The sequence below is a fragment of the Oncorhynchus mykiss genome, chromosome 1 (genome assembly GCF_013265735.2).
Source record: "Oncorhynchus mykiss isolate Arlee chromosome 1, USDA_OmykA_1.1, whole genome shotgun sequence".
Classification (NCBI taxonomy): Eukaryota; Metazoa; Chordata; class Actinopteri; order Salmoniformes; family Salmonidae; genus Oncorhynchus; species Oncorhynchus mykiss.
In genome coordinates, this window is record NC_048565.1 from 66,806,103 (window position 1) to 66,828,775 (window position 22,673).

A 22,673-nucleotide genomic window follows, 5' to 3' on the forward strand; every position below is an offset into this window, starting at 1 on the left:
CTTTGGGGCAAAACAGACAGGGTTGGCTTAGATGGTTGACAATATGTAAACAAATACATTTGCACAATGAGGACTTCTCATACATCGTTGCAGTTGTTGGTTGGCTAGCTCGCAAATGTTAACCATATTGGAGTTGACGTGACAAAACACCAACTACATGGTATCAAGAACAAGATTTAAAACGAGCCACCTACGATTCCCCACATTGCAGCTTCTTTTCATTGTTGCCGGCCATCTCGTCACAACACACAGACTTCTGCCCCATTGAAGCGTGCGCATCGTTTGTGACGTTGTCAGCTAACCAGTCTACGGACATTTTAAAGGATTGGCCCATGTACATTGTGTAATTTACTGATGGTCCCTATCTAGCCCCATAGGGATATCAAATGTCAAACCAAATTGAACACTGTCCTGACGATAGGGTTGCGAGCAGCTGCACTGCAGCTTGTGTTGTGGGCAGGATTGAAATCAACCCAAGAAACTGTTTCAGTACCCTTCATTCACTGAAATACTATTTTTTCCTATCTCGCAAACCTGTTTTGGACGAGACTAACATCGATTATCTTATTGTCAATTTTGTCACTAGAATAAATGTTTGACTCAGATGCCATATAGGCCGTTTTCAAAACAAGACGTTTCTTTTTCGGGGCAGTCGCTCTTTAACCTCTTAAAAGGAACAAACCAAGTAAAAATATTGGAGGTAACAAAGATGGCTACATAACCAGACCACAAATTAAGTTTAAAATATTTAATTTGTTTTAAAATATACATCAGTTAAATTCAGAAAAAAACGAGTTCAGTTTCAACAGTCTTTTGTATAATTCTGTCCAAGTAATTTTTTTGAGAACAAAAATAAAAAAAAAATCACGTGATACATATGACCATGGAAGCATACACTTACATACAAATCAAAATGAAATCTACAAAAGCTATGAATGAACAGACACTGCATCAGGAGAGCGATAATATGCAACCAAAGAACAACGGAGCACACTTTTCTTAGTATGAGAAAATAATCTGATTGACACTTAACTCCATGCAAGACTGCTAGACAGGGTTTGGTTTGGGACCGACAGGTACCAGACGGCAGTGTGTCCCCTATGATAGGTATAACAGTATTATTCCCCAATAAGCACAATCACACCGTATATTTTAAATGGCAACCTCCAGCCAAATAAAAGTCCTGAATTAGGCATGTGTATTAGAGTATTTAACATGTATTTCATTCATGTCAAAGGGATCATTTGACAACTGAACACCATAAAAAGGAGACGCGGTGAATAATAAACAGCAATGGATGCATACATTGATGTGACAAGACAGCATCTTTATTAGTATTCATGAACCATCTCATTGCAATAACACCGCCCTTGGGCAGGGACTGGCTTTGTCACCTGGCAGAAATGAATGCTGAGCGAGAGAGAGCACAAATGCAACTTCCAAGCTCAGAATGTATGATTACACTATAAACCCCTGCTTCTGTATTCATATGTAGAGCCGGGGTTTTCTAATTGCATAATGTAATACTTCACGCTCCAGTTAGTCAAATATCAATATTTCCAATAAACCCTTGGCACTGTGTAAATATTGTATTGGAGACAACTGTGACTGGCTGTTTAAGTCATGCTCTGACTAAAACCTACACCTTCAAATTAACTGTGAGCTACCGGTTAACGGTCACCGTCACAGAGGGATTATCAGTGTGTTTATTCCACCGCATCAGAGAGAGCGACGACGCGGACATTTTTCAACATTTCAGACTAAATTTTAAAAAGCTCCACATGACTGGAGCATCCCGGGAAGGTGACCTTGGATCAAAGAAGCGATGTGTCGGGCAGAGATGTGTTCAATTATATTCTTGAAAGAGGAGTCATTAAAGTTGCAGGAGACCAGATGTAAAGGCCTATTTATAATGCCGAGTAAATTAGAGCCCCGCACATTTTATCCTCTTTCTCTCCCCCCATTTCGATTTTTGTATTTGCACAAAACCTTGTCTACAGCACATCTGATGAGCCCATTAAATATTAAAAATGTACATTTCCAGTTTCAAGACCATGACAGACTACCATTCCTCCTTTCTCTTTTTGAAGTATTAGAGACCTATTTCTGAGTGTAATAAAACATGAATAATTTAGCCAAGGGTTGTTACAACTATTAATTAGGGGCTATTAACAGCACATCTAGACATCATGGAAAGACCAATAAGCAGACTAAGCAAAAAGAAAATAGCTCAAATGAAAATGAAAATGAAAATGTTCAAGGCTGTAAATAGGTGGATTTCTGAGCCCTCAGTCCCACGTCCCGGCCCGTCACACAACACAATGGAGTTGAATTATTCAGGGTTCAGGAGTGAACGCTTCCAACATATTGGATACAGTATGTGGAGAGCCTTTTATACCGGGATATGGGGACTCATCTCACTCAGGAGGGAATACAGCTCTCAAATATGACCCCAGTGACCGGCAGCGGCACAGTACTAAACAGAACAATGTTTCCATTTCCTTGATATGTCTTGTACTTCTTGGTCTAAGGACAGAGATTTTAGGGGGGACTGAAACCCACATCTACCAGGTACAGGGCAGGCTCAAGAGACATCAAGGAGGAATATATATATTTTTCTCCAGGTGGTTTCTGTGTTCCAGCATGGACTGCCTGCCAATGGACTTGAAATGATATTACACCGTCATCAGCACATAGAGGGTGGCGTGAACATATAACACCAGACGGATTAGAGTCTGACACCATGTGGACACGAGCATGTCTGAGGGTTGAGAAACACCGCACCAGGCGTGCACCTGTATCCTGGATTACTGCCTTATAACGAATGCAACTGCAGAGATCCCACTGTGAGCGGTCAATCTAGGACCAATAAAACAGCAGGACTGTATGGTAGACTTGATAACCACACAATCAAAGAGCTGTTAGAAAGGGCAACAAAAATAAATCCCCCCCCCCCCCCCCATCAGTAAATCATCCTTATGTACTAAAGATACATAGTTGAGTGTGATGCTAAACAAATGGAATTAAAAATGAACACAAATTCAACATGGCTGAATGCAGAACACTTAGTCAATTGGATATAATGGACCAAATGAAGAAAAAAAAGTACACAAAATCAATTCATAAAATCACAAAAACAATAATCTCTTGATGAATGAATAAATATTCCCGATCCATATAAAAAGGCATGTGGATGAAAAAGTAACTACAGTGAAAATAAACGTTACATACTGCAAGCCATTTATCAGCTCCAGGTACAAGTATGACACCCTCGGTGAACCCCCACAATGGAGACTGAGTAACACACCAAATCAAAATACTTTCCTGGTTAGGATAGTCAACGCTACAATTACCCCAAATCTCATCATCAACCAGCTGTCATATCCATACAGACCTTTTGCCTTTCATTATCCCTGGTCACTTAGATGGTCTGGACACATGTACTGTAGCTGTATGAGATACGAATACATTACCCACAGAAGTGGTACACAATGAGAATTGAAGGCATCTTCAAGGAGAATTACTTTCACCCAGAACCCAATGAATACTTGAAAAACACATCCACAAAAAATGCCTGGAGATGGATGGCTTGGTTCTTCCCGAAAAATACTGACTCCATGTTTCATGCCATATGAGTCTTCCATTGTAATACCCCATATACAGTAGAGTTACCAATAGTACTACCAGCCTGTTTGTTTCTTGAAATGAAAATACAGTGATGACAAAAATCCAATGACAGAACAAAAGTGAAATGATCTTCAATTATAGAGCCAATGTTATATCTCCGTATCTAGTTCTGGAAATAAAATTTACACACAACAATGACATAAGTTGCCCTCTGAACACAGAGCTTCAGGTTATAGGGGTGTAACGGTTCACCAAACCCAAGGTTTGGTACGTATTGCCGTTTTGGGGGTCATGGTTCGGTTTTACAGTTGGGAAATGAAATCAATTGTTGTTTATTTAAGAAAATACAAAGTGCTGTTATTTCTGATTCCATATATGATCATGAATCATAATACCTGATGAGAGCACAATCAGGAATATCACTTTGTATTTTCTTAAATGAAAACACACGATTACTCATCAACACTAAAATAAAGTGCAATATGCATGTAAAATCAATATGTAAACATGGCTCAGACATTGTATAGGCCTATGCTATAAGGTTTTCTTACAATAGAGAAAAACACGAGTGTGACTCTCATAAAGGGGGCCTGTCTGTAGCACGCTACTTGTCATTTGCCACTCCAGGGTAATGTGATGGGCTGTCACTTAATAAGTAGCGCTCTGTCGCCCTGGAGGCCCATCAATCTGTAGTAAGCGCAACACAGGGTGGGATTGGCCAATTCATTGACAACTTCGGTTTTTAGCTTGCTTATATAGAGCGGGTACTAACTAGCCGTTGGCTGAAATGGGTACGAGAGGGCGAAGATCGTAATGTTGCTCGAGCACTTTCACCAGGTGCTGAAACCCCTAATTTTCTCAACCAATGAAAATGGGCGCATATCCGCGGCTATAAACATACCCATCGCTCTTGTAGTTTCTTTGGCCGGTCAGAATCAGCTGTGAAGGGTTCCTTGAATGTAGAGGGGAGACGAAGTTGTTCTTCTTTTGGCGTTTCTGTCTTGCTCCGGTGGTAGGAATACTGGGGTGATGTTGGCCTAAATGTGTCAACATGTTTGAGATGTTGGCAGCTGCATAGGCTCTTCTCGTTGAGCAGCGGCGACATACTCTCCCTGTCCATCGCTGTTGTAATCTACTAGGAAGCAAGCATTTTCCAAAACTGGAGATTTAAACGATGGAGAATCTTTCTGGTTTATCGACCACACCACTCGCCATACGGAACTAGTTCCCGGCTGCGCCACACAAAAGGACGGTTTGAAATGCACAAATTAAGATAAGAATTTTGATTGCAATTTTGATATATATATATTTAATTTTTTTAATGTATGTATTCATTTGGGTACACAGTGCGGCTCGAATCCAGGCCCCGTACAAACCGGTTTAGTACAAATACGTGTACCGTTACACCACTAGTAGGTTACTCTAGCTCAGAGAACACAAATACATGGACTGTTCTAGATTATCATTGTCATAATATCTCTATAGATAGTTGAGTTAACACCTCTGGCATAAAATGGTCGCTCAAAAATAAAAAAGGCCAAAATGTAAATGATTTGAATGAAGTAGTGATTGAAGAAATAATAAAAGTGAACAAAATAAAATAAAAAACATCTATGAATACTGTATTTTTGTTATCTAGAAAATAAACTTTAGAGTGAGACCTAGAATTTCTGGAATCAAGGGTGACCTTCCTAGTTGTTGTGTGGTGGACCAATTTCAGAGAAGAGAGCCCTTAAGAGTGGGTGCTCAACAAACCAGTGCACACTGCAGGAAATTCAGAGGGGGATCAGAACAGAACATTTCTAGGCATTTGGGGGGGGGGGTTACAAACCCCCTCAGACAGAGGGATAGGCACAGAGTCTGTGTGGGGGTCCAGTCCACAATCCACCCCAGACAACAGCATGCACTTGCAAGTGCTCAACCTCTCCCCCATTCATCGATGGAGGAAAAGTTCACATGTCATCAGATGCCTGCATGACATAACATTTCTCTAGGGAGGGGGAACACAAATTCAGGTCAAAAGAGAACACAGGAGGGAGAAGGCAACGACTCCATCCACATTGTCTGTTTTCCAGTCCTGCATATCAACGATCATCTCAAATGATGAGCTGAATCGTAGCTCCATCTGGGCTGTTCCATGAAAACACACTGGCTGGATGTTTACACACAGGAAATGACACGGTATGGCTATATCCTGGAGTCGCCCTTCTCCTCCGGCAACAGTTCGGTGTGTTTGAGAGAGAAAAAAAACGAACCTCCTGTAGAACCCTTTGTTCTGCTACTGGAGAGGTTTGCAGCTCACAGTGGCAAGAGAAGAAACGCTATGAACTTTGCCATTCAACTGGCAGGCAGGCAGGCATTGCACAGAAGAATCTCCAAAGAATCAGTTCTTGAATGTAGTTATTAGAGAATGTGCATATTTCCTGACTAAACTCATGAGAGACAGCAGCGCGGACAAAGGTAGGACCAACACGTGGTGGTCGACTCGAATCATCCTTCCTTGCTGGTAAGATAGAGAGCCCGCAGAGAAGAGTTAGTCTGTCAGACGACATATGAAGTGAGAGGAAAAAGTCCCCTAGGTCTCAGTCCAGCAGGTTACCATGCTCCTGTGCCCGAGTCAGGCTGTCTTTGCGGTGCAAGTGGTGGACTCCCATCCTCTTTGGGCTCTTCAGAGGTCGGCCGGAAGTGGAGGAGTTGGAGGGGAGGGGAGGGGTGTTCTCTGTGTAGTCCTCTAGCCCTGCCAGGACCCTGGGTACTATGACAGGGAAGTCCTGGGGCAGGATGTCTCTCTCCTCTGCAGAGCTGCCTACAGACCCCGTCTCCTCCACAAACTCATTCCTCTTGGCCTCCGCCAGGCTGGTCTCCACAGTGATGGCCGTTGACACGGTGTCGCCACTGGCGTCGTCTTGGTCGTTGTCCAGGGCCATCAGCAGCTGCTCGCTCTCCTCTGTGGAGAAGTCTGCTCCGTAATGTCCCCTCCTGTTGCGGAGGTCAGCCATGCTGCTGGTGTCAGTGTCCAGGCTGGACTCTCGGCTAGCTGTCCAGCTGCGAGTGGAGGACCCCTCCTCCCCGTCCGAGTAGGCTCCCCGTAGTGCCCCCGTGTGGGATCCCCCGCCCCCTGGCTTGCAGGTCCGGGTCCTCTCCAGGTCCTTGACTGTCTCGCTGCTGAAGGAGGTGCGGTTGACCAGGGTGCCCTCAGAGGATGGTGCCATCTTCTCCACAAACATGCGCTGCCAGTTGGCCAGCAGGTCCTCCTCAGAGCTGCCTGAGCTGGCGAAGGCGCTGGGGGGCTGAGGGGGGCTGCTGAAGGGGCTGGACTGACTGGAAATGGGGTCTGCTGTGTCCAGCTGAGTAGGTGTGCGGCAGGGGTCACGCTGCCCCCCTCCCCCTGAGGAGGAGGAAGCCCCAGAGCGCCAGCCCCCGTCCGACACAGCGGGGCTGTTGGGCACAGTGCGCTGGCGCTCGTTCTCCTCGTCATTTTGCACCAGGCTGAGGGAGATGGCCTGGCGCGTTGCGTAGGTGCAGTTGGGCAGGGGGCTGTTCTTGGGGATTTTCACCTTGTCGTCCGAGGAGAACTCGATCACCTTGCGGCCGGGGTAGAGGGGATGGGGCGGAGGGGGGGCTGGGTAGGGGTTGAGCTTCTCAAAGGCCCCACCACCCTCCTCTCCTGGCTGGCCGTCTGCTGACAGGCTGCTCTGGCTCCGACACATTCCGTTCTGCTGGAGGAGCTCTTGTGCCTGGTTGCTTTGGGCTGGGACTCTGCTGCTGTGGCGGGGACCCCCATTCTCTCGACCCCCTCTTCCTGCCTCGGCCTGGGGCCCCGTCATGTCCACATGCACAAACACGTCCTCTGCCTGGGGTCGGCCTGCGCTGCTGCTGGACTGGGCAGAGTTGAGCACCAGAGGCTCAGGCTTCTCCAGTACACGGGCGATAACGGAGGTGGGCACCACGTCGGCAGGCGTCAGGCTCATGGTGTCGGAGTCCTGGCCCTGGGCCCCCTGGGAACTCTTATCCGGCAGACTGGCCTTCATGTGCTTGTTCACCATGTCCTGCAGCTCATAGGGCAGCTGGAAGACAGAGGAGACACAAACATAAAACGTGAAAAAAATGTTCCACAGACAGGCAAAAAAGACCATGTCAAAATCAAAAAGTTAAGGGCTATTTTAAACTAGAGTCCCGTGGTACACTAAAAGTACTACATATTACAGACTTGTATAAACAACATGGCACCAAATAATGAGAACTCCTCCCAACTGCAGTATCTCCCAATTCCCTCCATTAAGTGGAACGACTTTAAAAACCTGCATCTCACAAGGGCTGACAAATCTTTCTCGACTTGCGCTTTAAAAGCAGCTGGTGAAGCCACTAAGAGCTCGCAGTGGGAGTATTTACAACCTCATGTCAAATGCAATGAGCCTTAAAACTTTACCTCGTAACCAAGTAGCTAAAACGTAGCACTCATATCGCTCCTATGCAGGGACTTTGTGCTCCGATCCAAATTAGAAAGCGGCACATCTCAGTGGGATACGAGTGGAGTCAGTATTGTCAATAGTTCCAGATTATTTATCAAAGAGTTGCTATGATCCTGTAGTGGATTAGTCTCCCTGTGTAAAAGCAGTGAGTGACACTAACACATGGCAGCCAGATCAGATACGACACTGGGCTGGCTGTCTGATGCCGAATATGTGAATGGAAGAGAACGCAGGGATCTATCTGGTGGTTTGCCTTCAGAGAGGACTATCTCAACCTCAATCAGCGCTGTGAAGGAGACTGTCTCCTGCTGCCTTTCTTCCCTGGCAACCAAATGTCTCCTTGTCCCCGACTCCCCATTCACAGGAAACGAATAGCAGAAAGAATGAGAAAGAAAAAAAAAATCTCTCACCTCTAATGAGATAACTGAAGGGTGGCAAGAAAGAAAGAGAAAGTGAGTAGAGAGAGTAAAGGGAGAAAAAAGGCAGGCATCTAGGGCCCTTCTATCACGGTAATACTGGGTGTGAAGAGGCAGGGCAGAGATATTGATTTGTGGAAAATGGGCAGAGAGAAGAGGTGATTCCACAGCACCCACACTGCCTGATGCCCTAACGATCCTGGTGAGCAACGATCGGACAGACCGCCCTCCTCTCGTTCACTTCCTCTGGTCAGCCGGGCGGGATCAATTAAACAACACAGGGCTGCCAGGATGACCCCTGAATTTTATATGACATACCCCTGACCTCTGGGCCAATTACATATAGAGAGCTAACAGGCACCCTAGAGTCATAGGTCATAACCAATGATGTATATATACACATTAGATGACTGACTGACAAGGAGTGCTGTGTTGAAGCCACTGCGCCTCCATCTTGGCACTCACAATTTTAAAAAAACATTTTGGAAAGTATAGAAATGCATTTATTAATGTCTACATTCGTTTTTTCCAAGTTTATTCTAATAGACACATTAATGCATACTTTCAAATGTTATTGTTTGAGCTAAACATATACAGTGCATTCGGAAAGTATTCAGACCCCTCGACGTTTTCCACATTTTGTTACGTTACAGCCTTATTCTAAAATGGATGAAATTGGGTTTTTTCCTCATCAATCCACACACAATTCCCCAAAATGACAAAGCAAAAAAAGTTCTGAAATAAAACTTTTAAAATACTTCGATGTCAAATTTACTTAAGTTTCAGATCCTTTACTCAGTACTTTGATGATGGGGAGCGTCACTTCACAGTTATTTTCAGGTCTCTCCAGAGATGTTCGATCAGGTTAAAGTCTGGGCTCTGGCCGGGCCACTCAAGGACATTGAGACTTGCCCCGAAGCCACTCCTGCATTGTCTTGGTTGTGTGCTTAGGGTCTTTGTCCTGTTGGAAGGTGAACCTTTGCCCCATTCTGATGTCCTGAGCACTCTGAAGCAGGTTTTCATCAAGGATCTCTCTGTACTTTTCTCGGTTCATCTTATCCTCGATCCTGACTAGTCTCCCAGTCCCTGCCGCTGAAAAACATCCCCCACAGCACGATGCTGGTTTTTGCTCTGACATGCCATGTCAACTGTGGGACCTTATATAGACAGGTGTGTGCCTTTCCAAATCATGTCCAATTAATTGAATTTTCCACAGGTGGACTCCAATCAAGTTGTAGAAACATCAAGGATGATCAATGGAAACAGGCTATACCTGAGCTCAATTGCAAGTCTAATAGAAAAGGGTCTGAATACTATGTAAATAAGGTCTGTTTTTTAAATTTGTAATAAATGTGCACAAATTAAAAACCTGTTTTCACTGTCATTATTGGGTATAGTGTGTAGATTGATGAGGATTTTTTATTTATTTTTTACTTAATACATTTTCTAATAAGGCTGTAATGTAACAATGTAGTATGTAAAAAAGATTCTCCTAAAAGTATACTTTTTTCAAAAGGTTCTAATGTTAATATCCCCACTACAACAACAAATACATATGTTTGTCCTTTAAACATTTTGTTGATTTACGTTAATTCTTATGCTGTTCCATCTAGGGTGTGACAATATGGCCAACCGGTGGCTTCAAAGCCTCATTGGCCAATACATAATATCAGCAATCCAAGGTTTATGTACAGTACCAGTCAAACGTTAGGAAACACCTACTCATTCCAGGGTTTTTCTTTATTTTTTAAAACTAATTTCTACATTGTAGATTAATAGTGAAGACATCAAAACTATGAAATAACACATATGGAATCATATAGTAACCAAAAAGTGTGTTAAACAAATGAAAATATTTTTTAAATTCTTCAAATTAGCCACCCTTTGCCTTGATGACAGCTTTGATTTGTTTAACTCTTTTTTTATAGTTTTGATGTCTTCACTATTATTCTACAATGTAGAAATTAGTTTTAAAAAATAAAGAAAAACCCTGGAATGAGTAGGTGTTTCCAAACGTTTGACTGGTACTGTACATCACTGGTCATGACGAGCTAACAAGCAGCTATGCATCACGTCCATGTGCACACAAAGGTACTGTGTTTTAGAGCCTCAACTAAACACACGCAATAGCTGTAGCAAAAAAAAGTGTTACATTATTCAGTGAGTTAGAGAGACCTTTTCAGGGACCATTCTTTCCTATAGAACACTGGCTGTATTATTACAGGCACTGCAGGCAATCACCGTGACGTAAATCTGCACGGGCCCATTGATGGCCACAGTCATGGTCATTTTACACGCTTTTGTATTAACTGCTTGTGCGCTGAAAATGCTATCAATTAGCATAAACGCATCAATAGAGGGCCAGTTTGAGGCAAAGTGGGCATACTATATATGGCATGATGCCTGGGCAGATAAAAGCTGAGCTTTCTCATGGAACAATTACATGTGCAGCAGTGTGAATTGGTGCTCACAGACAGCCAATCCACTCTAGCGAGTAGCCTCAGGACTGGGCTGCTGGGCAACTTCTGCAATGCTGTATAATTGACTTGTTTCCTTAGGCAATCTTCAGAATTTATTAAAATCTCCCACAGATGGCTGCTGCCCGCCTGATAAGATGATTTGTATACACAGCTTCGTTTCAGACCACCTCCCAGGGAGCAGCGCATCTGGACACAGGATGACTCAATGCTGTCCGTCTGCCTCTTTCTGCCCTCCTGTCCGCCTGCTTGCCTGTCCGCCTGCTTGCCTGTCCGCCTGCTTGCCTGTCCTTGTCCATTCTGCAGGATCTTTTCCCAGGAGGACGCCGTAACCATGGTTATCCATGTTGCCCTTTTGGTATGCTTCCTCTCCCCCTTTCGGATTCTCTCCTAATGGATGATGACTGTCAAGGGGATGTTTCCTAATGGTTAATGCTTTGATTTTCAAAAACGTGTCCCTGTCTTCCAAGGCACTTTCCTTGTTTTGTTTTGCGAAAAAGAGTTTGCTGCAACAATTAGAGTTAGACCTCAGTCGGTAGACCCAGTACAAGAACTACCAAGTTCTGCCCACTAGTTTCTTATCTAAGTCCTAAGTAGCTTAGTTGGTCAGAGGGTGATGCTGGAAACACCAAGATATTTGAAATTCCAAGATGCTTCAAATGTATGCACTCATTGTACCTTAAGTCGCGTGTGTGTGTGTGTGGGGGGGGGGCATCTGCTATGTGGCATATAAATACACAAAATCAGTCTCGCAAGCTCAGGGGGGGGGGGGGGGGGGGGGGGGGGAGATTGCTGGCTCACTAAGGGAAGTCCATACAATCAACAAGTGTTTGAACAGGCTGCACAACGTGGATGCCTTTGACTACTTGAGCAGTTTAAAGAAGATCATATGAAATGTGTGTTTAAGTACTAAAGTTGCCTTTGGCATAGAACCACCAGGTAAGCACAACGCTCATGACAAATATAGGAGAGCATAAAATAGTTCCCTCAAAGCACAAATAAGCTGATCACAAAACAAGGGAATAAATTGAGGCATGAGAACAGATCTGCAGTTTGAGGCAGGTTGTTAGGTTCCACAGCAGTAATCCTGGCTGCCACACATCCTGTAATGAATTACGGCAGGACTGGGAGATATATTTATGCTCCGATGAATTATACTTCTCCTAAAAATAGCCCTGGCTCCTGGCTGCCTGTCACGGCCCTGGGGCGACAACCTGGCTGGCGCATCGGTAGTAATAGTCCTCCGGAGACCAGAGTATCAGGAATTAAGACGTCACTGTAGATGAATAAACTAACTGAAGGTGTTCGAGCCGGCAGGTAGCCCTGTGCATCAATGGACTGGAGGAAAAGACCCTAAAGTCACTAAGCCTCACCTCCAAACACGGTCTCTCATTTGATAAGGGACTGGATTGTTAAAGCACAGGTAGTGTTGGACTTTGGCACTAAAAGGGAAGCTGCTCATACTAAATGTATTTATTCAAGAGTCTCAGGGAGTGAAATAAGAATCTAATGGATTGTACACCTGAGAAAAACATTTCATCCAAGAGAAATTCATAGCACAACACTTTGAAATGGATTTGTTTATTCATGCTGATGTGCTGATTACCCAGCAGTATGTGGTTTAATAGCTCTGATGAAAGCCAGTGTTGAACTCGGTGGCTCTTGATTTAGTGGAGAGACATCACTGATCACATTATGGGCCAGAACCCAGTGGTGAGAAGAGCAACTGAGGTGCTTCAAGTTCATATTGGTCAATGGCAGGTCCAAACTAAGAAAGTATTTCTGGTACTGTATATCGTCCACCTCATAGAGTTGATTGGTCACACACAAAGGCCAGGAGCTGTGATAAAGCGGCCAGGCAAACCTCTGCTTTTTTTTACCCTCCCCCTCTTTCTACTCTCTTTGTTTCTCTCTTTGCCTAGTCCTCTCTGACGCCAGGGTCAGACAACAGTCCCCCCAGGCGACTGCTCTCTCCCCCTCTTTCTCTCTCCCATGTCCAAGAGTGTCACTGCGGAGGGCAAAACAAAGATCTAACAGTGCCACCATGACAAGTGGAAGGCTTTTTATACACTATATATATATATGAGATGTAATCATTCACATCATACGATCAGAGCTGTACTTACATCTGCAAACTTGTGGTTCCTGAAATGGGACTTATTGCACTTCAAAAGCTGCACGGCCAAATTGCAATCTTGCCGATAGCGCTCCTGTCAGGGAGAAGAATAGAACAAGGGGTGAAAGGGTAGGGGTAAGGAGAGAGAAAAGGATAAAAAAAAAAAATTAAAGTCAGAGGTATACTGGAAACGTCCATTTCTCACAAAGCACTTGGACTTTTTTTTTCTTAGAGCGGTGGTTGAACTGTTCAAGGTCTCAATCTCCCCCCCCCCCCACCCCTCACCACCACCACACTGTGGTTCTATACATCTAACTTCATATTTGGTATGAGATAACTCAAAGAGGGACAGTGTGACAACACCCACGTTCAACTCCTCCAGCTTGTCGATGGTGTTCTTGGCGTCCAGGAGTTTGTTGGTGAGCTCCACTATCTCCTGGTCCGTGGTCTTCTTGTCTCTCTCCACCTTACGGAGCTGCAGACGGATAATGGTGGTGGGATGCAGAACATTAGAAAAGCAGCGTCATGCATCACTGGCGGAAGGATAACCATAGCCAGCACTCGCTGCAGGACTCTATGTTTAAGTAAGCACACATGGGGATTTCCTCATAGATTACAGCTAATGCCAGTCTCCTCCTCCAAAGGCTGTTGCTAGCCACTCAGCTCAGCGGTGTTGAGAGAGAAACCAAAAAAAAGTACAGCCGCAGAAAATGTCATAAAAACCAATCGATGGCACATTATGAAGGGACAAAGTGGGAGCTCTGGGTCTGAGTCTGTGCCGAGTCACCCTAATAATGCGGTTACTCCCTCTCGCACTCACGCCATACGTTTGGGGAACACAATAACCTGGAACTGCAATCAAACAGCTGGGCAGGTGACACGCTGTTGTATCGTTAAGAGAGCCAGTGAATGGCTTCCGTTAACATCCAGCTATGCGAGTCACACTAACAGGACAGATAGGTTATGCAAAAATCCATAATAGGCAACAATTGATCAAATACTCTGTAGCTTCAGCACTAATATTAACTGATGCGTCATTATAAAAATCAGGATTAAGGGGATTTCAGAGGTATCACAGGAATAGCTTGTGGTGCTGATTGGCTATGGGGAGTGTTTTTTTAAGTAACCATGACTTCGCCAACAAATTGGGATTGCTACAGTAGGGACCTCACACTATACGTGCAACATTTCTCAAGTTTTAACAGGGGGGGAAAAAAAGAAGGAAAAAAAGTAGTTTCTCTGGGCTTCAGTACTCTCACAGAAAACAATCCCTAAACCGCTGAGCTGGAGAACTTCCAGACCAATTAATTGTGCGTGCGGATCCAGATGCTGTGACTCCTCTGTGTGTGTGTGTGTGTGCGTGTGCGTGTGTGTTAACTAGCAAGCAAGCACAGGCCCAGATCGTTGCATTAATATTCACCACAGGCTCATTATTTGTTATTTTTTAATTGAACCTTTATTTAACTAGGCAAGTCAGTTGAGAACAAATTCTTATTTACAATGACGGCCTAGGAACAGTGGGTCCGACTGCCTTGTTCAAGGGCAGAGCGACAGATTTTTACCTTGTCAGCTCGGGGATTCGATCAAGCAAACTTTTAGTTCCTGGCCCAATGCTCAAATCACTAGGCTACCACCTCCCCCCCCCCCCAAATTAGAGCCTCCAGTGAGCCCACTGCGTGGGGTTTGGATCTGCACTGACACCCTGTGAACAGCTGAGAGAGGCCTAGACCACGGCTGCTGTTCTGACCATCTGCTAACACAATATCAACATCATTATTGGTGAACACACCAAGCACAATGTCTTACTTTGGGGGGTGGGTCCTCCCTGCATCTTCTATCTGATATTGTCCATTTACTAGCTAGATGTTAACTGAAGCCTGCACGGAAGTGAGCACTGAGCAGCTCTGTCCAGTTGTTTTAGAGGTCGTGATCGATCGCGCAACATGATTGGACTATGAAAATAGCTAGATCCAATCCTCAAGAGGGAGAGGGTGTGGTCACCACCACTAAATCACACTTAGAAAAGAGGAACCGTCATTCATCGGTCCGTAGAGAATCAGTGAGAAAGGGAGTTACTGAGCGACATATAGACAGAATGAGACCCAGACTGCATCTCCTGCTCCACTAGCTGCCGTGTCAATAATTAACCAATTCGCTTTATATATGCTAAACTGAAGAGGCTTCCGAGGAGAAATACAAAATGCACACAGAAATAAGCCAGCCAGCCATTGTGATGCAGAGAGACAGTTTGACTGGGCAATGCCACATCCAAAAAACACCAGTGATCTCTTCTACAGCCCATTGAGCTGCAGAGCGTAACACGCCTCTGGTAAAGGGGATATACAGTCTACACCGTCCTAATATTGAGTTGCACCACCTTTTGCCCTCAGAACAGCCTCAGTTCGTCGGGGCGTGGACTCGACAATGTGTCGAAAGCTAATCAACAGGGATGCTGGCCCACGTAGACTCCAACACTTCCCACAGCTGTGTCAAGTTGGCTGGATGTCCTTTGGGTAGTGGACCATTCTTGATACACATGGGAATCTGTTGAGTGTGAAAAAAAACCCACCAGCGTTTCAGTTTGACACACTGGTGTGCCTGGCACCTACTACATTAACCGTTAACAAGGCACAAGTCTTTCGTCTTGCCCTCTGCTTGGCACACATACGCAACTCATGTCTCAAGGCTTAAAAATCATTTTTTAACCTGTCTCCTTCCCTTCATCTACACAGATTGAAGTGGATTTAACAAGTGACATCAATAAGGGATCATAGCTTTCACCTGGAGAGTCTATGTCATGGAAACAGTTCCTAATGTTTTGTACACCAAGCGCACAGAGAGGTAGGGGGACTTGAAAACTAAAAGTTTCAATCACTGGGCACACCCAGAGATACACATAATCGCCCGGCCCCTCATGCCCAACCCAACCCCCATGCATAGGGGCCATAGCAGAGCTACACAGACAGGATGATGACTGCGGGACATCTGGAGCAGTTTGCCAGGACAAGACAAGAGGATGGAGAGACTTTCCTAGTTCAGAGGCGACAAGCAGAGCAGTAATGAACATGACAACTGCAATAAATGCTCAGGGTGAGGAGGATGTAGGGAGGGAGGGAGACAGGAGAGAAATAGAATGATAACGCAACTGCGTAGACCCAGGTTTGACTGATAGCAGCCTGATGATGATGAGACAGCCCGTCACGAAGCAGCAGCATGAGAGAGAGGGAGAGAATGAGAGAAACAGACAGAGAGAGAAAGAAAAAAGAAAAGAGACGGATGGTGAAAACAAAGACAACACAGAACATTTTGGTCTCTTCTTTTGGACACTTGGCGAGATCTCCCGTGCGTCATCGGCTAATATGGTTTCTGATTGCGAACTCCTCTAACGCAGCACGTCAGAATAGGTTGAAACGGGCCCGTCGTTTAAGCCTGGACTGTTAGACAGTGGTCCACAGGCCTAGTCCAAAGCCACACAATCAGAACCGGGAAAATTGCATCAATTTAGGCTTAACACAAAAATAATGGAATCCACAAGGATGAGGAAGGATTTGAGAGCTGTGTGCTAGGGACGGCGGCGAGGACGCGATCATTCGATTCAAGGCTCGCAATTCGTTTAATAATTGAATCCAAAAATGAACAAATGCAACCATTGTGCAGGTTAAATGAATAAGCAGTGACCGACAACAATGTCTGTCAGATGCTGTGAAAACGTGTAAACCTTTGTTTTCCGTCGTGCATCAGAACAACCAGTAATTGGAACAATAGATAGAATCCTGCGAACGTTTTGAGTTCAGCCAAGTTCCACGGTAACATGCAAGAACTCAAAAATGATGAGAGTACTCAAAACACAGACATCGTTTTAACTGCCTATCCTTACTGTGCATTTTTAAAAAGGCCACCGTTGACAAGGTGACTGTGGGGGTCAGAGCATGTTTTGGACAGAGTAATCCTCTGGCAATTGCAAAGAGATTACCTCGCATCAGGGCCAGCCTCACTCACACACACAAACAAACCACCTGTCCCCAAACACAAAGCGCCAACCGGCCAATCAGTCCTCGATCCGTCTGTTTTCCTAAAGCTACCTCCTCTACAATGACAATTAACAGGGCTGGACTGAAGTCAGAATCAGACAGTAGAATGTTTGCAGAGTAAATCTGTGGTGTGAATCCAGTCTGGGTAGGGCTAGCCTGTGGGTAATGGGCAGTCAAGGGGGATGGCTTGTAGTGGTGCTCAGATCACTTGCCATGCGGAGAGTTGGCAGTTGCACACTACAGCAAGCAACATCATTTATTTCCCTGTCAGTGTAAAACAGAGCAGCTTGAACTTTGATTTTCTCACACAGCTATCACAGAGGGCAGGGGATCGTACCACAGCCACCAGCAAAGGATCACAGCAAACTATTTCGACATTAGTCAATCTACATATTTATGGGAAATTAATATTTGGCCAGTGGGAACGTTTGCTTTGACTAAATGTGATTGGATTAGAAAGAATAGACATAACGTATGCACACGCATACACATGCCACCAACAGAGACGGGCTAATCAAACAACCATCACACATGTGTAAACAGCAGCATACATATTAGAGGACATAGATGCATACGTTATGTCCTGACACACAATATCTGATTGGTTGTATGGTTGATGAGTCGTATTATAATCATCCAATAAAACGTACAGCATCATACATAGGTTACTATGTTTTAAAGGGACAGTGTGGGACTTGACATTGTGGGAATATGTAAAAGAGTCTCTGCACATAAAACCCCTGGTTGTCACCTAGTGTGATTTCGGGAGCGTGTGTGAGCTCGCGCACACAGACACACGTTTGCCTGGCGTGCTGCCTGGGGGAATAGCAGAGCTGTGGACCTTTCCGTCTCCCAGAGGGGCTAGCAGAGACATGGGTGATAGAGAGAATTGACTTCAAATGAAAGGCCAGATCATTCTGTGCTAATTCCTTGCAGCACTCTGCACCACAGAACCTTCCAAAAGAGACCCTGCGGCATAATTAGCTGACAGGTGTGTGATACTGGCATAATGAGAGGGCTCTTAAATAAAAAGTAAATAAAAACACACCGCTGTATGGGAAAGGTTCTTCCCCAATACAGAATAACTCCACTGACCTGGCATGCTGGGAAACTCCTTCGACATAGAAACCTTTGGACGTTGTAGTGTTTGCAAATCTACAATACTTTTGACCAGGGAAAGGTCAAAAGGAAAAGCAGTATTTTGGGAAATGGAGTGCAGGTTAAGTTGTGTGTAAATGTTTCCTTTCAAAAAAAGTAGTTACCAGAAGAACATGAAATATTTATGTCCAATGAACACCTATAGATAAGCAAAGAGGGCAGGTGGGAGGGTTGAAAGGTGAAAGGTTACCAGGGAATGAAGCTTCTCCTCCAGGTCCTGGTTGGCCCTCTGGGAGGCGGTGTAGCTGTTCTGCAGTCTGTGGAGGACAGAATGTGTCTCAGTTAATAGTACCGTGTCTACAGAGCTGAGCCCCATCCAGATAGAACACGTATTGGAAACCCACAGATGTTATTGCTGCAGAGACGGAGACACAGAGCCCACTGGTACAGAACGTAGCACTGCAGTAAAATAACTCGTCAACCACTTTTCTTTTTCAGTGCGATCGCCTCCCATCATAGTTCAGATTACGCGGTTGTCTTCTCTTGTGCATCTTGTCTGGTTGTCAAATGAATAATTTAAATTGCCATATAGACCAGAATTATCTCCACAATGAGGCACCAGAAAACGGGCAAATCCTGCAGTACAAGTATGCACGCAGTTCTCTTGGCAGTCACATCCATGCACATTTTAGTTCACTTTATTTCCATTGCTACTCAACAGCAGCACGGTATGAATCCTCTCAGACTTAATGAAGCCATCAGAGTTTTGCTCGCTCCGGTTTTCAACAGGTTAGACATTCGGAACAAATTACGAGAGATGGGAGGAAAAGGGAGAGAGGGGACTGTATTAAACCCATTTCAATAGGACCAATAGCAATTACTTTCCCACTATCCACTGCCTCCTAAATTGGCTAGATAAATTCCTCAAAAAAAAGTGAGAGGTTGTGTATTTCATGGAATGCAATTATGGAGAACATTTTAAAAAGGGCTAAAATGGCAACGTACTGATTTTCCACATAGCTTTGCAGGACATGTTTGAGGTATTGATGTTCCTGTTGTATAGGACCTGATTGTGTACCACCTTCATCAGTCACGCTCACACTTTGTAATGGTGAGCAACAGTAAAGAGGTGTGGTAGTCCAGAAGTTCAGGGCACTAAAGTGCGCCTCGCCTTAAGCTTTCAGTAAGCGTGAATCATGATAAACTATGCTCAAGTCAACTCCCTTTGAGACTTTTTTTTTTTTTTTAAAGAGAGAAAAACATCTATTTAAAAAAAGGTCTCATCACTTCTTGGTCCATTGTTAAATTACAAATATTGCCTTTGTATGGTTCAAACCCCATCTCACAGAAACCCCAGAGGGTATGAACGCAGGACTGTCTGAAAATCCAATAGAAGTCTAAGAAGCACACAAATGATGCTCACAAAGCACTCTGCCCGTCACCCTTTCCACCGAGAGGGGATTACAAGGCCAGAGTCTAACAGCCGGTGATCCTCTCCGTGGTAGTCAGGTCTGCACCAGGGCCAGGCTCTAGCCTACTAGTTTCATTTCCTCTTTCTGCCATGAGCCATGCTGGGTGCTCATTTGACCACGCAGACGTGAACGTGTCACAATAACTGCTGTCCCCGGGCCAACTGGCCACGTGATTGATTCACTGATCAAACAATATTGCACATGGACACGCGCACAGGTTTAACCTCATCTATATTACAACCCTGATGCAATGACACTAAATCGCTATTGTAGTGTCCAGGGTGATACCAGTGTGTATCAATGGGATTCATAGTACAAAACCTCTGGCTTTTTAAGACATATTTCCCAAAGGGCTGTCCTTCCCAATAACACCAGCATCTCTTTTTACCCCCTGTCGCATTCCTCACTAATCATAAAGGCTTCGCTGCAAATCACCGCCAATGACTTTCACTGTCTTTTTCCCCCAATCAAAAGTGAATAGACATTTGAGCAAAGCTCACCGATTGCCACCGAGACCACAGCGGTGCCCATTTACATTTGACATTCGTGTCATTCAGCAGACGCTCTTATCCGGACTTACAGTATTGAGTCCATACTTTTCGTTCACACTCCCGCAGCGTTTCAGGGTTTCAGAGGGTAGACATTGATCGGACTTTGCGCCGATGGACTTCAAATTGGGGAGCGCAATTACAGTCACCTGATGGCTCCGCTAAGAAGTCAGATTGATTAGTTCACGGCTGCCAGACTATTCAAACGAAGTCCTCAGAGAGTCACATGTGAATGCTGCTAATGGGTCTGGTAAAGTAAATAAATAGCTAAATTTAAAAAAAATTAATTACAACAATTGGCTTTTCATTCCCAGAGCCTTTTCAGTGATTGATCTCTGAAAACATCTGTGTAACGGTGCTGCCCGGTGATAATCAGATAGGACATACGAGTGGAGCACACTAGTTAACTGATGGCAATCCAATTGAACCCTTATCTTTGCTGAAGCTGTATTTGAAGGTGTGATCATCTAGTATGGAAATGCAGATGGACCATCGCATCCCACACAGGCATGTAGCCTCACTCTGTGATTTATTGATGGAAACACTGCAGGGATAATTGAAAGTGACTGGTTGCTCAGAGCGAAAAACAGGAAGATTCCTCTTGATTGGAGATAAACTGGGATGATTGCTTTTGAATGTGACACACACACAACACACGAGATTTAAAATGAGCAGCCACGTGGTTTTCCCTGGAATCTTGACTTAAACGTGCATCTTCACATTAATGCCACCCAGAGCCAAAGCATTCGTAACAGTAAAATTAGCAAATCTATTTCTCCACATACATGTGGACAGCGAGATAAAAATGAAATGGCACATTGACATATAAAGCTATAGGAAATGTATTAGAAAATAATTCAAAAGCAAGCAACATATTTAACGATTAAAATGCTTAAGAAACAAAATGGCAACCATTATCACCCGACAGCAGATATGGGAAAATGTGTTGCCCCCAGGTCGTATTTACCAGCTTCAGCCCTGTGTCCTCCCCCTGGAGGAGTTTAGGTTTCCTGTGTATGGTGGTGGGAAACTCATCCATCATTACCATGACACTTCCATAATAACATAAGCTTTACAATCTCATTAAAGTGAGAGAGTTTGTCTCAAATGGTGGATTATGCACACCAACCATTACGCGCGTGTCATTTTGGCCTCTTTTTTTTTTTTTTACCTGCACTTAAACTCACAAATTAGGAAGGCAGAAGTAACTTGATTGACAAGCAGACGTGTAGAGTTTGATTTATTAACCAAAAACTGAGAGGCGGGTTGCAGGTGTATTGCCAGGGAAAGCAGGAGACGCTTTTAAATCAAGAGGTTCTTCAACAGCGGAAAGATTGAAAGAAAGACAAATGATAGAAGAACCATAGTTGTGTGCCCGTAATGTGGTATAGAACGAAGTCAAGAACATAAACAACTAAAATGTTGTTCTGGCTCAACAGTCAGGCTCTGAGTTCTAACTCAAAAAAGGACTGTGGTCATGTATTGTAGAGGAAGGCCTGACGTTGTCACTAACTAGGGCTGACAGAGGAAGTGTGGTCGGGCGCTGAAGAGTCCTATGGTAACATCCTCCCATTGAACAACGTTCTGAAATATAGATAGATACATCATAGATAAAACAGCATAGGCTTTCTGGCATCTACATTTTTTCCATGTGGCAGAAACTCCCCCCAACCACCTCGCTCTCAAATAGACGATCCAACATGCCCAGAGGTTTAAGAAATTAAAGTAACAACTAGCTGCATAATCAGATGCCTAAGCTCTCATTAATTCAACAGCTTTGATCAGATTCATTAAAAATGGATTACCGGGGAAGGTATTCATTTCATCTTTATGTTTCCGAAAAAAGTGAGGTTGGGAGAGGAAGCGAGTGTGCGGTGTAACGGAATGAAATATTATCCGTGTCACGAAGTGGCAAGAGTGCCTCCCATAACATGGATAATGGGCTCAGGAAATGAGGGAGGTTACACTCGTCACCTGCGGAACTTGTCTCTCATCTTCTCCAGGTCGTCGCGCGTGCGACCCATCTCCCCCTGCATGTAGTGGCGGCTGGTCTCAAACTCCGTCTCCATGGCCTCCATCTTGTGGGTGGTGTGGGAGAGCCGCCGGCGAAGCTCTTCATTCTGCTGCTGCAGGATCCTGGAGGGGAGAGGGAGTGGTAGAGAGGTGAAGGTGGGTGGGGGGGGGCAGTCAGCCCAGGTGCAGTGGAATGACTCACAGACAGTACTGTATTCACACATAGTGACTAGACTGACAAGACAAACAGAGAGCCATGGGAACTTGCTTCAGCCACAGAACTCACCCAAAATTCAGGGTCACAGTTTATTCATAGTTTATTGAAAATAATGTCAATGGGAATAGAGAAAATTCATAATTAACAACTACGATTAACATGAGGGAAAAATGGCATATGTGAAAG

At 44.5% G+C, this 22,673-nt stretch overlaps 1 protein-coding gene across 5 annotated transcripts in view; it reads right to left on the reverse strand.

Annotated features, from left to right (window-relative positions):
* Positions 1–733: 733 nt before the first annotated feature.
* Positions 734–22,673, reverse strand: part of tjap1 (tight junction associated protein 1 (peripheral)) — a 76,896-nt gene continuing 54,956 nt past the window's right edge. For 4 of the 5 annotated variants that reach the window (XM_036983168.1, XM_036983173.1, XM_036983179.1 and 1 more), the window contains 5 exons: positions 22,232–22,393; positions 18,488–18,554; positions 13,476–13,583; positions 13,119–13,202; positions 6,210–7,694 (listed from right to left, as the gene is read on the reverse strand). In XM_036983168.1, coding sequence (XP_036839063.1) covers positions 6,210–7,694; positions 13,119–13,202; positions 13,476–13,583; positions 18,488–18,554; positions 22,232–22,393 — 1,906 coding nt within the window. Of the gene's footprint in view, positions 7,695–13,118; positions 13,203–13,475; positions 13,584–18,487; positions 18,555–22,231; positions 22,394–22,673 lie in introns of all 5 variants that reach the window. The other variant, XM_036983185.1, reaches the window with a different exon arrangement.